The 17,474-nt window shown below is 47.7% G+C and overlaps 1 protein-coding gene across 1 annotated transcript; it reads left to right on the top strand.

The window, feature by feature from the left end:
* Positions 1-4,625: 4,625 nt before the first annotated feature.
* KCNJ2 (potassium inwardly rectifying channel subfamily J member 2) lies at positions 4,626-15,468 on the top strand. Its single transcript, XM_080560571.1, has 2 exons — positions 4,626-4,898; positions 9,976-15,468. Exon 2 carries the CDS (start codon positions 10,192-10,194, stop codon positions 11,473-11,475), a length of 1,284 nt encoding a protein of 427 aa, XP_080416697.1. The 5' UTR covers positions 4,626-4,898; positions 9,976-10,191; the 3' UTR covers positions 11,476-15,468.
* Positions 15,469-17,474: the final 2,006 nt, after the last annotated feature.

The raw sequence follows: 17,474 nt of genomic DNA, 5'->3' as shown, positions 1-17,474 counted from the left end.
AAAGCAAGTCTTCCAGAAAGTGAAGAACGTGCAAGGTGTACATTAAATAGCAGATTTACATTTCCTAATCATTTTTAGGGTATTTTTTGACTCTGTAGTGGTAAGTGTCTTTTGAAAGCTGGGAGATCTCCCCCCACCTCGTGTTGTCCATCCCTCCCCGCCCCCCCCCCCCCCCCCTTTTTTTTTAACCGTATCTTATTGTGTCTAAAAGTTTAGCTGGAAATTAAAGATCCTTTAAATTAAACATCTCAATTCAGTGCAAATCAAACCACATGGAATATGGTGCTGGAAATAAGTTTTCTTTGGCAGAACTTCTTGGGTTGCTTTTGGATTTCTGGTTATATACAGTTACTGTTAGCTATGGATTACTGTTTGTAATTCATTATTTTGAGATTTCTTCACCTTGCTTCCCACATCCACCATCTGCAGTAGCAATGACTGAAAGCATTTACTTTAATATTTCAAAATATAGCCACCAGCTGGTGGTTTGACTTTACAGTCAGACTGAATAAGACAGACTGAAATCTTCAGCAAAGATTTTGGACACGCAGTATCTGGGAAAGAAAGAGAGAAAAAAAAAGTGAATGGTGTGTGAATTCCGCTATTCTCGGTGATATAAAACAATTCAATTTCCTATGCCATATTTCACTCTTTCTATGAACAAGCACAGTATTATCCAGTATAACCGTGTCACTGGCTGCACATCTGTATATCCTATTTGCTTGCAAAGTACAAAATATATTTATTTGCTCTCAAGTCTTATCGAACATGTAACCGCCTCCCTCTGGAATTTTCATTGGATTTGCCCATTCCTTCTATTGCAAATGTGGCTTCATTTTTCCTTGGAGATCCCAGCATTAGATCTATAAAGATCCAGTTAATCTCTAAACCCCAGGGGGTTGATATGAATGGGGAAACCACCTTTTCCTGGTGAATTTTTTCCAGTTGACTTAATGGTTAGGGAAGAAAGGCTAACTTATGCCAGTTTACATGCATGGAAATGGTGAGACCAACAAAAAGCACAACACGTTATTTACAGCATTTCTTCTCATCTTGTGGAAACCAACTGCTTTGATTCTACCAGACCGTGTTTTCCTTGCAAGTACAATACAATCAAGCTATTTTCAGCTGGCAATAAAATCCTTGAGAACCAAAGCAGATTTGGCCACTTTAAGAGATGGAGACTAATGCAATCTGATAATTAGGTCATTTCACCGCCAAGACAGAAAAACCAATTTAATAACATGCAGTAGGACAGGGCCGAGAGCCTCTGGGTCCCAGCTGGCAAGATCTGTGCCTGCAATACCACTCTCCAATTTGCTTCTGCAGGTCATCTGCAGATCTCTGCAAGACTGAGGGAGAGGGTGGCTGTGATGGGCAAAAGTGAGAATGATGCTGGAAAACAGAAAATGTGAAGAGAAAAGCCCTTCCTTTCACTGATGTGGCCAGGCTGAAAGACGTATAAGAAAAAGCATCCTACTATGTTGCTGGCTCCTTTTCTTACACTTCCTACACTAGTATGAAACACAAATATTCTGCTTTGCCGGAGTCCTTTTTAATCCCTTGATGCCGTTTCTTCTGCAGATAGTGGATCTTGCCTTGAAAAACTCCACAGACCATGACTATCTCCTGTAGCTCTTCTAATATTTCAGTAAGGAGGTTCTATGTGGTGGCAGAAAGGTACTTCTCTAGCTAGACTACATCAAATGGGAAAACATTGAGAGAAGAAAAACAAACCCTCACTCACTCTTGAGGGTTAAGTTTTCAGCTGTCTCTCACCCTCTTTGTCCTGGCTTGTTGCAACAGGAAAGGGTTTTTTAGAAACCTTTCTTGTAACTTCAACTTCCCTGTTTGGGGAGTTTGGGAGTACTTCTCTTGCTGAAGCTCACGCAGACGAGAGACAGCTTTGTTACAGTTCTTATAATCTGTGTAATAGATTAGAATCGATATTTCATTCTAAGAAGAGCTTTTCTGGGCAGAGTTGCTTCGACTTTAAGAAAGCTATAAAATAGCCATGATGTTTATGTTCTAGCCTTCCTCACCGTGAAATGCTAAATGGTTTGGCCTGCAAGTCCATACTGCCGTGAATAAGACTTACTCATATCGGCAGATCCGGGCTCTCTGGGTCTCGTAGGTCAGTAGCCTTTATCAGTCAGTTTGCGTGAGTAAAGGCTGAGTAAGAGTCTGTAAGGTCAGGCTTTAATTGGCAACATCTTACGGGTATTGTGCAGAGATTTGTTGAGCCCACCCTCCAGCACGTTGCATGTATTTTCAGCAGAGCATTTCTTAGCTATAGTGTATCACAGCACCTTGATTTCAGCTACACTCAGATGAGCACACACCTCAAGGTGGGTCAAGTCGTTGCTATTTTAGCTGTTCAGAGGATACACACATACGTTGAGAGAAATTAGGGATTTTTTTTCCTCCGGTATAGTTACATGGACGGTGTAGCATTTGTCCCTATGACTTTCAAATCCTGTGGATGGGTGACCTTGGTCTTACTGAACATATAAAATAATTGTCTTTTCCTCTTGCGGATTTTTTTTCCAGTTTCATCAATCAGGAGAAACTTACCTGAGCTATAGGACTTTAAATTTTTTTTTCAATTAAAAATGAACAGAACCACCCACGAATAATTCATAAACAATATGATTGCCCAACATGGCAGATTGCTCAATATACAAAAGAAATGTCTTTTCTTCCCCTCTTGCCATCGTGCAAAGTTTGCATATCCTGCACACACAACACTGGGGACTTATAAGAGCAGCTGCATTTGGTCATTGTGTTTGTTGCTGCACCAGCGCTGAGCTTCCTCATTCAGAATATAGGGAACTCGACAAATACTGTAAATGACAGCAGTGATAGCAGCAATTGTTCAGCAAAAACCTGAGAGCGTTTTTTCTTCAAGCCTTTACTCCATGAGAAAGCATTTGGGCACAGCATTTTTACTGAGTATTTAGAGACTGCTAATGTCAGTTATAATCTCCCAAAACCGGTGAGGAGGAGAAGAGCTTAAGCGACCTGCTGGTGACCGCAGGCACTGGCATTGCTGTGGGAAGCAGGGCATCATCCTTAGAGCCTGTTGTGGGCACAGCAAGAAGCTCCCTGGCAGAGGGGACCGGGCTGTCCCCTGGGCAGAAGGGCTGACTGCTGCTTCACGCCACCTTGTCCCCAAAGCCACCCAGCGCCCGCTTGCCGGGCGTTGCAGCAGCTATCGTTGCAGTTCAAGGTGCTCGCGCCCACTTCTAATGCCTTGTGTGGTCTGCGAGCCTTGCGTCCAGCAGGCACCTTTGCTCTTATTTTTCCAGCACAGCACACAGGGCTCTCTGATGCAGTTCAGCTGTTAGCGTTCAGGAACTCGGCTTTCCGCGGGCAGCAGGAGAGCGCTGCAGCAGAGGACACCTGCCTCGGAAACTAACACCCCTGCACTGTCCATCAGAGCTGGAGTTTGGCAAACTTCAGAGCATGCTTACAAGGCTGTTTTTGTTCCTGCAAGGCTCCCGGCCAGACATTTCATCCTTGTTTTCTTTGTCAGATGTCTTAGGCCACGTCCACTGTGGGGAGGACAAGCTATTAAATATCTTTTTGATTTCTGCAAATTTCAACAGTGGCCGGACAGCCTGCTGATCGCACTGCCACAGGTGATCTCTGAAGCGAAGACGGGTCCCACGTACTGCAGGCACTTTCTTGCTTCCAGCTTTGCTCTAAAATACCTTAGTTCAGGGATCAAAGCTCTTGTCTTGGAAGGGGCGTTTGATTTCAAAGAGAAGGATGTTAATTTAAAATAGTGGTAGTGTGGTACGCCTGACTTGTGTCTAGTGCACAAGAGGATTGGATGTTTGTGATTAGATACCCTGCATTTCTCTTCCCTGAAATAAAGATGGAATGTGACTACAGAAAGGAACAAAACTGTTTTCTCCCCGCTATTGTTTCTTCCTACACTGGCCCTCCGACACGAGCCGGAGACGAGAAAACCGGAGCGAGCAGGCACGCAGATCCCCCGGCACCTTCACAAGCTCCCCATAAAACCCTTCCCAACACGGGGTGGGGAAAACACCCGTGGGCAGGTGCTCGGTGCCCGCGGGCTCAACCGGTGGATGTGGGGCAGAGTGGGTGCCCTGGGGCTTGGGGAAGGCTGGGCTGGGCGCTCCGGGGCTTGGGTGTCCGGGGGATGGGTGCCCTGGGGATGGGCGCTTCGGGGTTGGGTGCTCCGGGGATGGGTGCTCTGGGGCTTGGGTGCTTCGGGGTGCTCCGGGGCTTGGGCGCTCTGGGGATGGGCGCCCCAGGGATGGGCGCTCCGGGGATGGCTGCTCCGGGGATGGGCGCTCCGGGGCGTTCCGGGGTTTGGGTGCCCCGGGGCTTGGGAGCTCCGGGGCTGGGCGCTCTGGGGCTGGGCGCTCCGGGGCTGGGCGCTCCGGGGATGGACGCTCCGAGGCTGGGCGCCCCGGGGATGGACGCTCCGGGGATGGGCGCTCCGGAGCTTTTGCTCTCCCACCTCCTCCTCCCCTCCGAGCCGCCCCCGCGCTCTCCGTGCCCCGCGGCGCCCCCCGGCGGGGCAGCCCCGCGCCCGGCCCCGCTCCCAGCCCCGCGGCTCCCCCCCGGCCGGGGCCGCTCCGCCGCTCTCCCCGCAGCCCCGCGCGGCTCGGCTCGGCTCGGCACGGCCCGGCCTCCCGCCTCCCATTGGTCCGGGATAGCGCCGAGGGCGGGGACGGCCTGGCCGCTATTAAACATCCCATGGCAGCCCGCAAAAAGGGGCAGCGGCTCATTGAGTGGCTCAGTTGCAAAGCGGTGCGGCGGCGGCCGGCGGGCACCTTGGGATTGGCTTGCTGCGTCCCCCCCAGCTGCTGGATCTTACGCCCTTTTAACTCTCTAAGCACCTCCGTTAAGGCCACCGGCAGGTAAGGAGAGCCTTCTTCTTGCATCTCTTGCAAACGGGTCCCCAACCCCGAGGTGCCAGCCTGCTTTCCGGGAGCAGGGGCGAGGCGTCGGGAGCTGGCCCGGGGCATGCAGGGTGCCCCGAAATTCCCGAGCCGAAGCTTTCCTTGCTGGGGAGTTTGTTGCACGGATCGGCATAACCCCTTGGAGGGGGAACTCCTGCGTTTGTCATGTACCAGACCCGAGCTATTCTCAGTGCCTAAAATAATTAGATAGGTATGCTGGGAACACTCGAGCATCTGCTTGCAGCATCTGTTTATGTTCATAACTTTCCATGCACCAGCTGCTCCCCCCGAGATATTTTATTCGGGGGAAGGGCTGGAAGTTTGCATGACAACTCCGTCTTGAAGGAGCACCACCGCTCCATCCCTTCCCATTCTTCTCGCCTGTTGTTTCCTGTACGAGAGAAAGGTCAAAAGTATCAAGCCTTAGCGATCAGATGCGTGGTTTTGAAAGGAGTGTCCGAAATGTTTCAGAGGGGTGTGAAACCGACCCATAACTTCATTCATTGCCCGTATGGAAACGGGGGATTTTCTGTATTTTCAATCATCCTGCCAGAAATAGGAAGAAAGAAAAAAAAAAAAAAAGCATTGCAGCTGGGGAGCCAGTGAAGAGGCTGCATTGTTTCAACATAGTTCATGACAGCTAGAGGAAAAAATACTGATAAGAAATGGCAGATTTATTTACGGGCTTGAGCGACTGCTTTGTCATCTTCCCGGGCTGGGGCTGCCGCAGGTGCTCGCTGGCTCCGGTGTCCGGTGCTGGGGCCACGCAGCCCCGTCCGGCCCGCAGGCAGTGGCACTTGTTCGGTGCTTCAGCCTTACCTTTACACTTGTTTGCTTTTCCATCCTCACAGCCGGTGCATCAAGTACACCCCCTGGTGATGACTATTTCACTTGTAGCTATTTTGTCATCAGCTAGAAATATCCTGAACCCGGCTCCTTTGCGGGATAGCAGATGCAAACGCCACTTGTGCTTTCCTTTCTCCTGTTTCTTCATACCCGTTTCCTTGCATCATCTGTTCATTTTATTTTATTTTATTTCATTTTTTTTCCCCGCTGCCTGATGGCTAAGGACAGATCCTCCTTCCGAAGGCACCTCACTGCTTCAAACCCCGTGTAACGTGAGCCCTGCCAAGCGGCGTGGTGCTGGGCAGCGATGTCCAAGTGCCACAGGGCTCTGGGGGGAAGGTGCTCGGGGTGGCTGCGCACAGAAGCGAGCGAGCAGGGACTGTGGGAACGGGCTTCGCTCATGCGAGCAGCTCCTTTGTTCTGTTTACTGAGGACAGCAGGGGAAGGCGCTTCGCTAAGGTAGCGCCGGTGCTCTCTTAGCAACATGTGCCCGGCTCACACTGCGGGGCTGCGTGGCGTCAGCCTGGGAATAACTGCTCCGAGCGCTCATTAGTGCTCCTCTCTCTCCCCCGCTCTTTTTGCACTTCACAGTTTTTGCTGGGTATTAAGCCTTCTGCACAAATTCCCTTTGACGTGTTGGTCGTGGTGCTTAGACATTTGATGTAAATGTCTCTCCTCTGGGGAAATCTTGAGGGGGATGCTTGCTAAGGGGAAAGTGGGGGTTTGGGTTTCTGGTTGTGGGATTCGCACTGATGTTGGCTCAGAAATGCTGCAGAAGCAACGCAGCCCTGCTTCCCTCTGCTCTTCCAAGCATCCCCTTGAAGCAGAGCAAGTCTGTGGCTCTCCCATCCCATCCCATCCCATCCCATCCCATCCTGGTAACGCTGCGTCGGTGCCAGTGCTGGTAATTACAAGCTGCGTCGCTCTGGTCTCCTGTTCTCTTCCAGCAGGAGTGGTAGCGTCAATTAATAATAATAATAAAACACCTAGCGATGACTGACTTTACAGCTCCGTGTGTGTGAGCCTGGTTGCAGTGTGTTGAGCCCAGTTACGCACAGGGTTGGGTTGGTTTGCGGGTTCTGGGTTGGCTTCTTTTGTCTGGTGAGGTTTGTGGGGCTGGTCCCGCGCTAGCTGAGCACCTCCAGCCTCCAACGCATCGCCGCTGGGGTGTGTGGGGGGAGCAGGCTCGTTTTGCCTTTCAGCAGCAGGTGGATTAGCAAAATAAGAAGTACCATTAAATTTTCATGCTGGCTTGATGGTTTGTGGGATTTCTTTTGGGTGAAACTCGCTGTGCAGGTCAGGGTGAACACGGACCTGGTGGGGCCCGAGCACGGTGCTGGCCGCGTTCCCTTCCCCGTATCCTCCCCACGCCGAGCACTCACGAGGAAGAGAGGCAATTTGCGTAGGAGAAAGAAGACAGCCACCCCGCAAGCAGCGGCAGAGCATGCCAGAGCTTTGTTGTATAAACTTCAAGGAGCAGGCTGTAAACTTAGCAAAGCGTGCCCCCGGGCGCACCTCGGAGTTTTAGGATCCTCGGAGCCCAGGAGGTGCAGGTTTGCTCCCTGGGGCAGAGCACCGACAGCATACAGCCATAAAGCTACGGCTTTTCTGATGGATGCAGAAATGCTGTGCAGATGTACAGGAGGTAGAACGTGCTCAGCCGGTCCAAGCGGGGATATGGCGGTGTGCGATACCTCATTCGGGTCCCAAACTTCTAAATTCAGTCAGCTCACCGCAGGAAGTTGCCGTTAGGATTTCAGTGATTTGTGGAATTCAAACAAATGTCCTGGGGTCAAGCCTTCTGTGGGGGGAGCTGCATATTCTGGCACTTGAGACTTTGCAGCTTATCTTTCCCTCCACCGCAAGTTTTCCTCTAAAATCCAAGAGATTATGCAGAGAGGGGGGAAAAAATAAGACTTCAAAATAATCTGTTCCCTAGGTTGTGTATTTCCATCAGCTTGCAACAAAGCAGACTCTGAGTGTGGAAGTTGAACACAACTATGATTATAGGATGTGGTTTAGAAAAGTGATCAATCTGTGAACCAATGCAATGCTTTTTCAGGGAGTTTTGTGTGTGGAATGCATAAACAATTTCACTTTCCCCCCCTACTCAGGTTTCTAAAAGTATTTTTAAGCTTTTACTTATTTTTTTTTTAAGTGAACATTTAAAGAATTCCTTTGTGGTTTTTGAGAAACCCCATGATTAAAAAGGTGCAAGGGAAAAAGTGACTCCCAACATAGTATAGGCCAGATAGTCAGATAAGTATAAGGGCAGTTAAACCATCCCATAAATCTACATTTCGCTCAAACGGGACACTAATGAACCCATCAAAAGTTGCCAAAATGTCTTGTTCGCTGCTGAAGTCACAGATGACTAATGTCGGCAAGTAGGCGGTAGGACCCATTCTTGCACAACAAACAGAAGTGAGAAAAAAGAGAAGGTAACAGAAAACCCTGAAGACGTCCTCCAGGGAAAAACATCCTGCACGCAACTGCAAGCGTGCTGTTGTTCTCTGTTTGTCACCTGCTCCTTTTTCCCAACAAGTGTTTGCTGACCTAAAGCCCTCGTGATGTAGTGGAAGGATGTGGGAGGGCCCAGAAACTGTTTGAAATCCCTCAAGTTGTTGGAACACCTCGGCCGGGCTTTGGGCGCTGCTGTTGGGAAAGGAGGCAGACCCTTGTGGAGAGTATCGTGATTTAATCCCCCACTAACATAAACAGTACTTAAGTCTCCTCTCCCATGACAATGGATAGCAGACGCTCCTCGTCGCTTGGTTTTGGTTTTATTTCCTCCGTGGGGTGCATGCATGGATGGAGCAGTTGCAATAATGCATCTCTTCTCCTCTGCAGCATTTCAATTACATTTCCTGATGTACAGTACATGACTTAATGGATGACGCACTTGTTAAAAGCTAAGCCTGGGTCTAAGCCAGACCTCCCTGAAACAAGTCTGGTAGCTTCTACCCTCCGGAAGAAGGTTTTGTAGCCTCTCTGCTGAGTCTTAATTGCTGGCATCTAAGACCCAGAGGACACTCAGAACCGCTACCCTTTGGAGCTGGAAGTGGTTGCCTCCTGCTCTCGAGGGGAAGGTGCTGGTACTTGTCACCAAAGGTGTTACGAAGGCTCTCGGCCAGCCCTACTCCACCGTAGCCTTCTGCTGGTTGCATTCACAGGGGCAGATGTTGGCTGTTACCAGGTTTAGTTTGCTTCGTATGGCTTAAGCCTAATATAAATGTAAAAGCCATCCAGAACCCAACGAGTTGATGGCGTTACAGGTACTAATGCAGCCTTTATTTCTCCCATTTGCAGAGAGCTCGCAATGCCTTTTTATTAAGTGGGAGTTAAAAAAAGAAAACCCCGTAAGTTCTATGCAATGTAACTTCAACGCATAAAGGGGGCTTATAAGAAAGAGAGGGTCTGTAGTGGCAGGACAAGGGGCAATAGTTTTAAACTACAAGAGTGTAGATTTAGACTGGATATAGGGAAGTTGTTTTTCCCACTGAGGGTGGTGAGGCCCAGGCCTAGGCAGAAGCTGTGGGTGCCCCATCCCTGGAGGTGCCCAGGGCCAGGCTGGAGGGGGCTTTGGGCAGCCTGGGCTGGTGGGGGGGTCCCTGCCCATGGCAGGGGGTGGCACTGGATGAGCTTTAATGGTCCCTTCCACAAACTGTTCCATGCTAATTTAATGGAAATCACTGATACTTCTGCTTGCATTTTCCAACTCTATTATTTTTCTCAGCACATGTTGTCCTCCCTTTAGCACACTCCCTTGTTTGCCATAGGTAAAACAGTCGAGGAGACAGACCTTGTACATCGTTAAAAGCTGCTTCAGTATTTTTATTTGAACAGGTGGAGGCTAAAGCTAAGTCTTTGTTTCAAATAAACAGAAAGCACGGTTGTAAGCAGCAGATAGATTCTTTGCATGCCCGACTTTAAAGTGAATATTGCTTAGAGACTTGTGCGACATGATCACGGGGTTTTCGCCGAGAAGAGCGGTGGCTTCTCTGTAGTAACGATGTCATCTGTCAATATATAACTGCACTCGGAGAACCGTGCATTCCAGAAAATGCTGTCGTTAAGAATAAGGAAACTTCCTGCAGATCCAGAGGAGTCGTTTTACTTGATTCTTGCAGGCTTGATTCGTTGTCCTTTTCCTCCAAGATCTAATACGACATTTCTCTTTCTCTTGCAGACCATGCCCTCTCTATGACGGTTACTTGTTAAGCTAACCCTGCATGCCAGAAGACTGTCCTTGGTTGATCCAAGGGCTTTTGGGGACTCCGGCCTCTCCCCAGTTTTTCTGTGTGTGTGTGTTCCTCTAGAACTTTCAAAACTGTTTCTCCAAAGGGTTTTGCAGAAACTTAGACTGTTTTCTAAAGCGGAAGCACCTCAGTCCACAGCAGTAGTGATGGGCAGCGTGCGAACCAACCGCTACAGCATCGTGTCTTCGGAGGAGGACGGCATGAAGCTGGCAACCATGGCCGTTGCCAACGGCTTTGGGAATGGAAAAAGTAAGGTACACACCAGACAGCAATGCAGGAGCCGCTTTGTCAAAAAAGACGGCCACTGCAACGTCCAGTTTATTAACGTGGGCGAGAAGGGACAGCGATACCTGGCAGACATCTTCACCACCTGCGTGGACATCCGCTGGAGGTGGATGCTAGTTATCTTCTGCCTGACTTTCATCCTCTCCTGGCTTTTTTTTGGCTGTGTGTTTTGGTTGATCGCGCTGTTGCATGGGGATCTGGAGAATCAAGAAAATAACAAACCTTGTGTCTCTCAAGTGAGCAGCTTCACTGCAGCCTTTCTGTTTTCCATTGAGACCCAGACCACGATCGGCTATGGCTTCAGGTGCGTCACAGATGAGTGCCCCATTGCAGTTTTCATGGTGGTTTTCCAGTCTATAGTAGGCTGCATCATTGACGCCTTCATCATTGGTGCTGTCATGGCAAAGATGGCTAAGCCAAAAAAGAGAAACGAAACTCTAGTCTTCAGCCACAATGCCGTGGTGGCCATGAGAGACGGGAAACTGTGCCTGATGTGGCGCGTCGGGAACCTGAGGAAAAGCCACTTGGTGGAGGCACATGTGCGAGCGCAGCTCCTCAAATCCAGGATCACGTCGGAAGGGGAGTACATCCCTTTGGATCAAATAGACATCAACGTAGGGTTTGACAGTGGGATAGACCGCATATTCCTGGTCTCCCCAATTACAATAGTACATGAAATAGATGAAGACAGTCCTTTGTATGACTTGAGCAAACAAGACATGGACAATGCTGACTTTGAAATTGTAGTAATTTTAGAGGGCATGGTGGAAGCTACTGCCATGACGACCCAGTGCCGTAGCTCATATCTGGCAAACGAAATCCTCTGGGGCCACCGCTATGAGCCCGTACTCTTTGAAGAGAAAAACTACTACAAAGTGGATTACTCAAGGTTCCACAAAACATACGAAGTGCCCAACACACCCATCTGCAGTGCCAGAGACTTAGCAGAAAAGAAATACATTCTCTCGAACGCAAACTCCTTTTGCTACGAGAACGAAGTGGCCCTCACCAGCAAAGAGGAGGAGGAGATTGACACTGGGGTGCCTGAGAGCATGAGCACAGACACCCACCCCGACATGGACCACCACAACCAAGCAGGGGTGCCTCTAGAGCCACGGCCGCTACGGCGGGAGTCGGAAATATGACTGACAAACTCTTCCTCTCTCTTTTGGTTGAAAGGAAAAATAAAAAAAATCTATCGGTCAAAGGCACGTTGACCTGAGAAGTTGGCCCAGAACAGTCTTCAGACAACGGTACTGTTGAAGAGTGGTGTGAAGGCAAGCAGACCTGAGAAACCCCGGCTGGTTTTAGGGCTGTCCTCGTAGGAGGGACAACAGAAAATGAACTCTAAACACAAAGCACTAAACATGTCTAAGTATGAACAGAAGGCACATATGTTGTAGAATAAATTATGTATATATTTTTTTACAAAACTTGAACTTGCAGGCAAGCTTTGGTTGGGTTATTATTATTTTTTTTCAACTTTTTCCAGAATGCTTCTCTCTAGGGAACAAGAATGTTTTTAATGGCATAACAAAGGCAAGAATCTGCCTTATTATTATTATTATAATTATTTTTTAAAAAAGCTGCTGCTAACTACATGAACACAAATGGTTATTTTTGTTGCAGTGTAGTTTTTATTTTCTCTTGTGTAATTTAAAAAAAAAAAAGTCAGTGTTGAACTTTTGGGGTTGAAAAGCTTGTGATCACTACAGAGAGGCCAACGTTGCCAGAAAGTCTAAACTCCTTTTGAGGCCAGTAGTTTGATAGTTAGAATCAATTTCTCTCTTTCCAATTACATAAGGGGCATTATGTAATATCAGGCCAATCAGTAGCCTCCAGCAAAATTAAGATTTTTGGGGGGAGAATTTAATTCTCTGTCTAAAGGAAAAATGAAATATATATATACATAGAAAAAGTACTAAGTTAAAACTACCTAAGTGGATACCAAAGAAAATGCACAGTTTTGCACAGTGGAGTTTATTTAAGAAAAAAAAAAAAAAAAAAAGGAAAAAAAAAAAAGAAACAGGCTGCTTTAAACAAACAAAAAATTCAAACCTCAGACACTTTTTTTTTTCTTTTGATTTTTGTTTTTCTTTTTTTTTGCACCTTATTCTAAAAGCTTAAGACTCGGATCTAAAGTGAGGTAGGGATCTTCCCTGCCCCCCCTCTTCCCTTCTATGGGGAAATAAATTCCCTTCCTTGCTGGTAAGGAGAAGCACAGCTGGGGGAAGGCAAACGAGCAAACATCTGTCCTTCCAGGTCGCTCGCCGAGCCGGGCTGCAGCAGAAGGTCGAGTGTTAGTGCACACATTCCCAAACCGGCGCTAGACCTCAGCGCCCTGAAAACTGAGCCATCCGCCGTGCTGCAGGCGTGGGACCCCCCAAGTTACCAGGCAGGCTTTGCCAGGGACAGGGAAGCTGCTGAGCTGTGCCAGGGCAAAGCGCTGCTGGCGCGGGCGTTTGGGCACAGATGAGCCGAGCCATGTATAAATCCCCAGGAAGAGGTTTGGGAGAGGGTAATGGAGAGGAAAAAAGGCTTTTGTAACACAGCTCTTGGGAAGGGCACAGGGATGGTAGCGTTTTTGCAAAAATGCTGCTCTTCAGCAGGGCAAGGGTGTCAGAAAAAGTGTATTTTCCAGCTCATTTGGAGAGGGTTTATTTGGGAGGATGAGGCTGTAAGGCAAGCTCCATCTCCTGCCTCCTTGTCCCCGCAAACATCAACATCAGCGATCGGTGGATGAGAGACGTGGCCGAGCTCTGAGCAGGTTTTGTGACCTCCTGCGATGCTCTGGCCCTGGCTCCTTCGCCCAGAAGGCTTTAAATTCTCTGTGCCTCTAAGATCAAGGATGCAACCAAACTGCACGTCATGCCTGCTCGCTGGTGGCTCCCCCGCGGAGCAGGTGGAGAGGGGAGGCGGTGGGGACAGCAACCCTAGTCCACTCTTACAGTATTGGATCACTGTATGCCATTAAAAAACAGCTTGTTCTAGGTCTAACGTCTTCTGCAAACAGATATCTGTGAAGGCCGCTGGCCCCTTCCAGCCCTGCCTGAAAGAAATGCCTGCAATGAAATGGTGTCTGATAAGATGGTATCTGCAGTGGGTGGGTTCGAAACTGTGGAAATTTGACATTGTAAATGTAGATTTGGCTACTAGAGAGGGCAGATGATTAAGTGCAAGTACAAGGCTATTACTGGGGTGGGGGGAAGTAAATGAGAGGAAAGCTGAACGCGCAAAGCGACTCGATTGCAGTTTCTGGGTCAACAGTAGTGAAGACAACTGAGTGCTGCTAGTGCTGCTATTGTGATATACTTGTACAAGGAAAATACCTAAACCAAAGAGTATTCAGTGAAACGGAGAGCGCATGAAAATGCAAAGAGGAAGGGAAATGGGATGCCGGCTGGGAGAAAGGGGACCCCTTCTCCGGGTCGGTGTGCCCCAGGTGCACAGAGCTCCCACTAGGTGATGATACTTGAGATGTTCGAGGGAGGGATGGGGGAAAGGGGAATGCAGGACTTCAGCTTGTTTCTTTAAAGTAAAAGGAATTCAGAGAAAACTAAAAAAAAAAAAAAAAAAAAAAAAGAAAGATCCCCTTCCCTTAATGTTTCTGGTGCAGAGGTTTGGGGTTTTGTTTTTTTTTGTTGTTGTTTTTGTTTTGTTTTGTTTTTCAAGTCAGTTTTTCAGAAATATTTTTAAAATGTACATTTTATAAAGTTTATCAAGTATTTTCATATTTAAAGCCAAATGTAAATAGAAGTCTGTAAAGGAGGACAAGGAGAAGAAAAACAGAAAAGGCCACAAAAAGTATAAAATCTGCTCAGCAGTCTCGGCTAGCTAGTACCTAGATGCTACCGGTTAGCATGATTTTTAGCAAATACTTGCAAGCCTTATAGGATTCCTAATGCTATGAACTTCTCTTTATTTATTTTTACACATGGACTTTTAATTTGAAAACATGTTCTAGTTACTAGCATTTTCAAAACTTACCAGCTTTCCAAGTGCTAGTCTTGTCGAGGGTGCGCATCGAGGTAATCCATTACACTCTCTGCCGCATTCTTTTCTTTTCTTTTTTTTTTTTTTTTAAATAACCCTTTGTCTTTGCCGATGGACTCTGACATTGCAGAATTGCACTCAGCCTCTGGCTCTGGGAAGCTGCTAGAAAGAGACCTGCAATGTGCACGCCATGGTACCCTTCCCCTCGTCCATCATTTCTGTATTTCCAAACATGCCTTGGTAAGCCCAGTATAGGACAGGCAGTTTAGCACACTTGTCCAGCAGCAAATTGAGTTGGTCATTTTTCAAATGTTATTTTTAAGGAGTACAGAGTGACTGACAGCGTTTGGTCTGTTCCTGATGATCCTGGGCCACACTGATGTTTAATTAGGAGCCCTTTAAACTGACTGAGCTCTACCCACAGGCTCCTGCAGGCTTTGGGTTGGCCTCTTTATCAAGGATAAAGTCGGCTCACCTGGCTCACACAGAACGTTTATACTGTATTTTGCCTAGGGTCTGGGGGGAATATGTTATTTCTGCCCTTCCCTGAAAATACTTGAATGAGACACTTGTTGTCTGAAACATACTGCGTACAGTGACGAAGAACATTTCCGAGGCAGGTTGGGATCTCTTCTTTCCTCTGTCTCTTCTGTGCGAGCTGTCTGTTCTTAGGTAGCAAGGGTAGAACTCCTTAATTATTGGCTGTGTTTAACGATACCCTCTCCCAGACACGACAAACTTCTGTGTTGTTAGTTTAGCACTCGCTCTTCTTGGGAAAGACAAAGGGTCCAGATGTTTGATTTGTTCTCCTTAGGTCTTCTTTTTTCATAATGGATTACAAGGTAAAACTGAGAAGTACTGTAATGTCTTTAAATTATGGCTGCTCACGACCATTGTAAAGTAGAAGGGTGCTGCGTAGTTGCCATCCCACAGCCAACGAGAAACTGATTTTGTAATGACTTTTGGCCTGCAGCTATTGTAAGGTGAACAATCTAGGCATCTGACAGTTGTCCATTACTATTTTCCTGTTTGCAGCCTTTTTGTATCAAAGTCTTCCTAATGTACTGCACAAATTGTGGATTGTACAGATTTTTATATATTATGTCTTATTTTATTATTTCTAAATAAATAAAAAAAATTGAGAATGAACTGGCGTATGCAGCATGTATGTGAAAGAAGTGGGGAGAGGGGTCAGGGCGTTATTACAGAGCTGTGTTTATGCCTGTCTCTGAGCACAGCCATTGTCTGAAGCACTTTAGGAAGAGACAGATCGTTCCCTCCCTCGACAAAAGGCAGGAGGAAAGGTGATACTATCATTATTTGCCAGATGGGAACACAAACATGATTCTCATCGGAGTCTGCGGTGTAAGGCAACTTGCACCAAAGGAAAATCTATCCCAGAGAGACCGATTGACTTTCTTAAGGTCATACCTGAAGCTGCAGAGCTCCAGATCATTAGCTACAAGTTGTCTGAAATAAATAGAAAGCAAGCTCAAAGTCTATGTAAACCACAAGGCAGGGAGTGAGGGGAAATGAAAATGCAGAGCATAAGCAAGCACACTGAAAGATTTGGGAAGGGATTAAAAAATCAGGCAGGAAACATCCTCAAATCCCCATGAATCCCCATGTTTCATATCTCCCTGGATCATCCCCATTTGGAAACGATGCTCTTCATCTGACCTGAAGTCCAAACACATTTGCTGTAATCTTAACACATGCCTCCTTTATCTGGAGCCCTAAGCCTTTGGGGCTGAATTCTTGTGTAATGGGATGGGGAAACGTAGCTGGAAAGGGGCCGGGAGTATCCGAACGGGGACTCGGTGCCCATATTTGTCAGGCTGGGCAGCTCCTTTCCCGCTGCTGTGTGTGGCCTCCGGGGCAGACATTGAAGCTGCGCGACTGTGACTCAGCTAGAAAACGCTGATCTAACTGGAATAAAATGCACTACAAAGGCTGAGGACGGCCGTGCAACATCGCAGCACGGTTTTGACCCTTCTGCTGAACTGTCCGACTTTTCGTCAGTCTGTAAAGCCCTTCACGTACAGCTCTGAAATGAAAGCTGATGGAGCCCTGACCTTATCAAGAAGGACTCCATTTAGAAATTCAAATTCCCATTTCAAAAACTAATGGTCTCTTGAAAAGCTTATAATGATAATTGCAGGGCTGGATGTAGGGACAGTGCCTGGCCGTCACAGCCTGGATCTGCTCACTGTCCCTGCAGAAATCCACCCCCACGGGAGCCGCTGGCTGCTCTGAGCCCTCGCTGCTCGGGGCGCTGCTGGGTCTGCCTTTCCCGCTGCCTACACCATTAGCACCCTCTCCTATTGCTGGCTGCTCGGGTGGTCAGGTGGAGTGAGCATAAATATAGCAGCAAAACACAGACTGCGTGTTTTGGTAGCTAGCAGGGTAAGAGCTGAACTCTCCCCCCTCCCATACCAGCTAGATGCAGCACAGAAAGGTGCATTAGAGGCAGATGCATGAACCACTTGCTCCTTCTTTTCCCAACCTTCTTGTCAAACAAGTAGTGCTTGCTGATTCCTTTGACGTGCCAAGCTCATGCTGTAGGCTGCAGGTTTCCTATCTATAAAAGGTGGGCAAAAATGCTTAAAGAAATGTCCATTCTTTCAAAAATGTTTAAGGAAAATTCATGATTTCAGGAGAGCCTGTTGCATGGGTTTGGACTCCAGGCAGGTGGAGTTTGCTGTTCCAGGAAGGTTTTGGACAAGATGTGCTCGCTAGGGTTCAACACACACCTGGTCTGGATTAGCTCCTTTGTCCCGGTTTAACGCATGCACCAGCTTTTTGGGAAGGGGCTGTCAGTGCTGCAGGGTCTCAGCACCCGTACAGGGTCTCCAAGGCTTCCTGCACTGCTCAGGGAGCCGTGCTCAGCATGCAACGTGTAAGTCCAGGCCCTTTGCATGAAGTGCATTCACATTAAGAGTTTTCGTTTCTTTAGCTACACCAGCGCGATCCTTCCTCACCCTCTTGCAGTGCTGACCCACGATCTGTGATTGTAAATCTGTATAAGATAGAAAAAGGGAGAAAATTTTACAAATCAGCATATTTTTTTTTCAGACTGATTTTTGCTTCTCTCTCCATCTGCTCCTTTGTGTGCAAGATTTGGCCGTTTCCCCCGTCCTCGGACAGCGCG

Source organism: Anser brachyrhynchus (assembly GCF_964034855.1).
Source record: "Anser brachyrhynchus genome assembly, chromosome: 18".
Taxonomy (NCBI): Eukaryota; Metazoa; Chordata; class Aves; order Anseriformes; family Anatidae; genus Anser; species Anser brachyrhynchus.
Note: the sequence above shows the minus strand (reverse complement) of the source record. Positions and strands in the feature narration are given on the sequence as shown.

Excerpts from the sequence above, each read along its gene's own strand:
- KCNJ2 (XM_080560571.1), top strand. The coding sequence starts at position 10,192 with ATGGGCAGCGTGCGAACCAACCGCTACAGCATCGTGTCTTCGGAGGAG.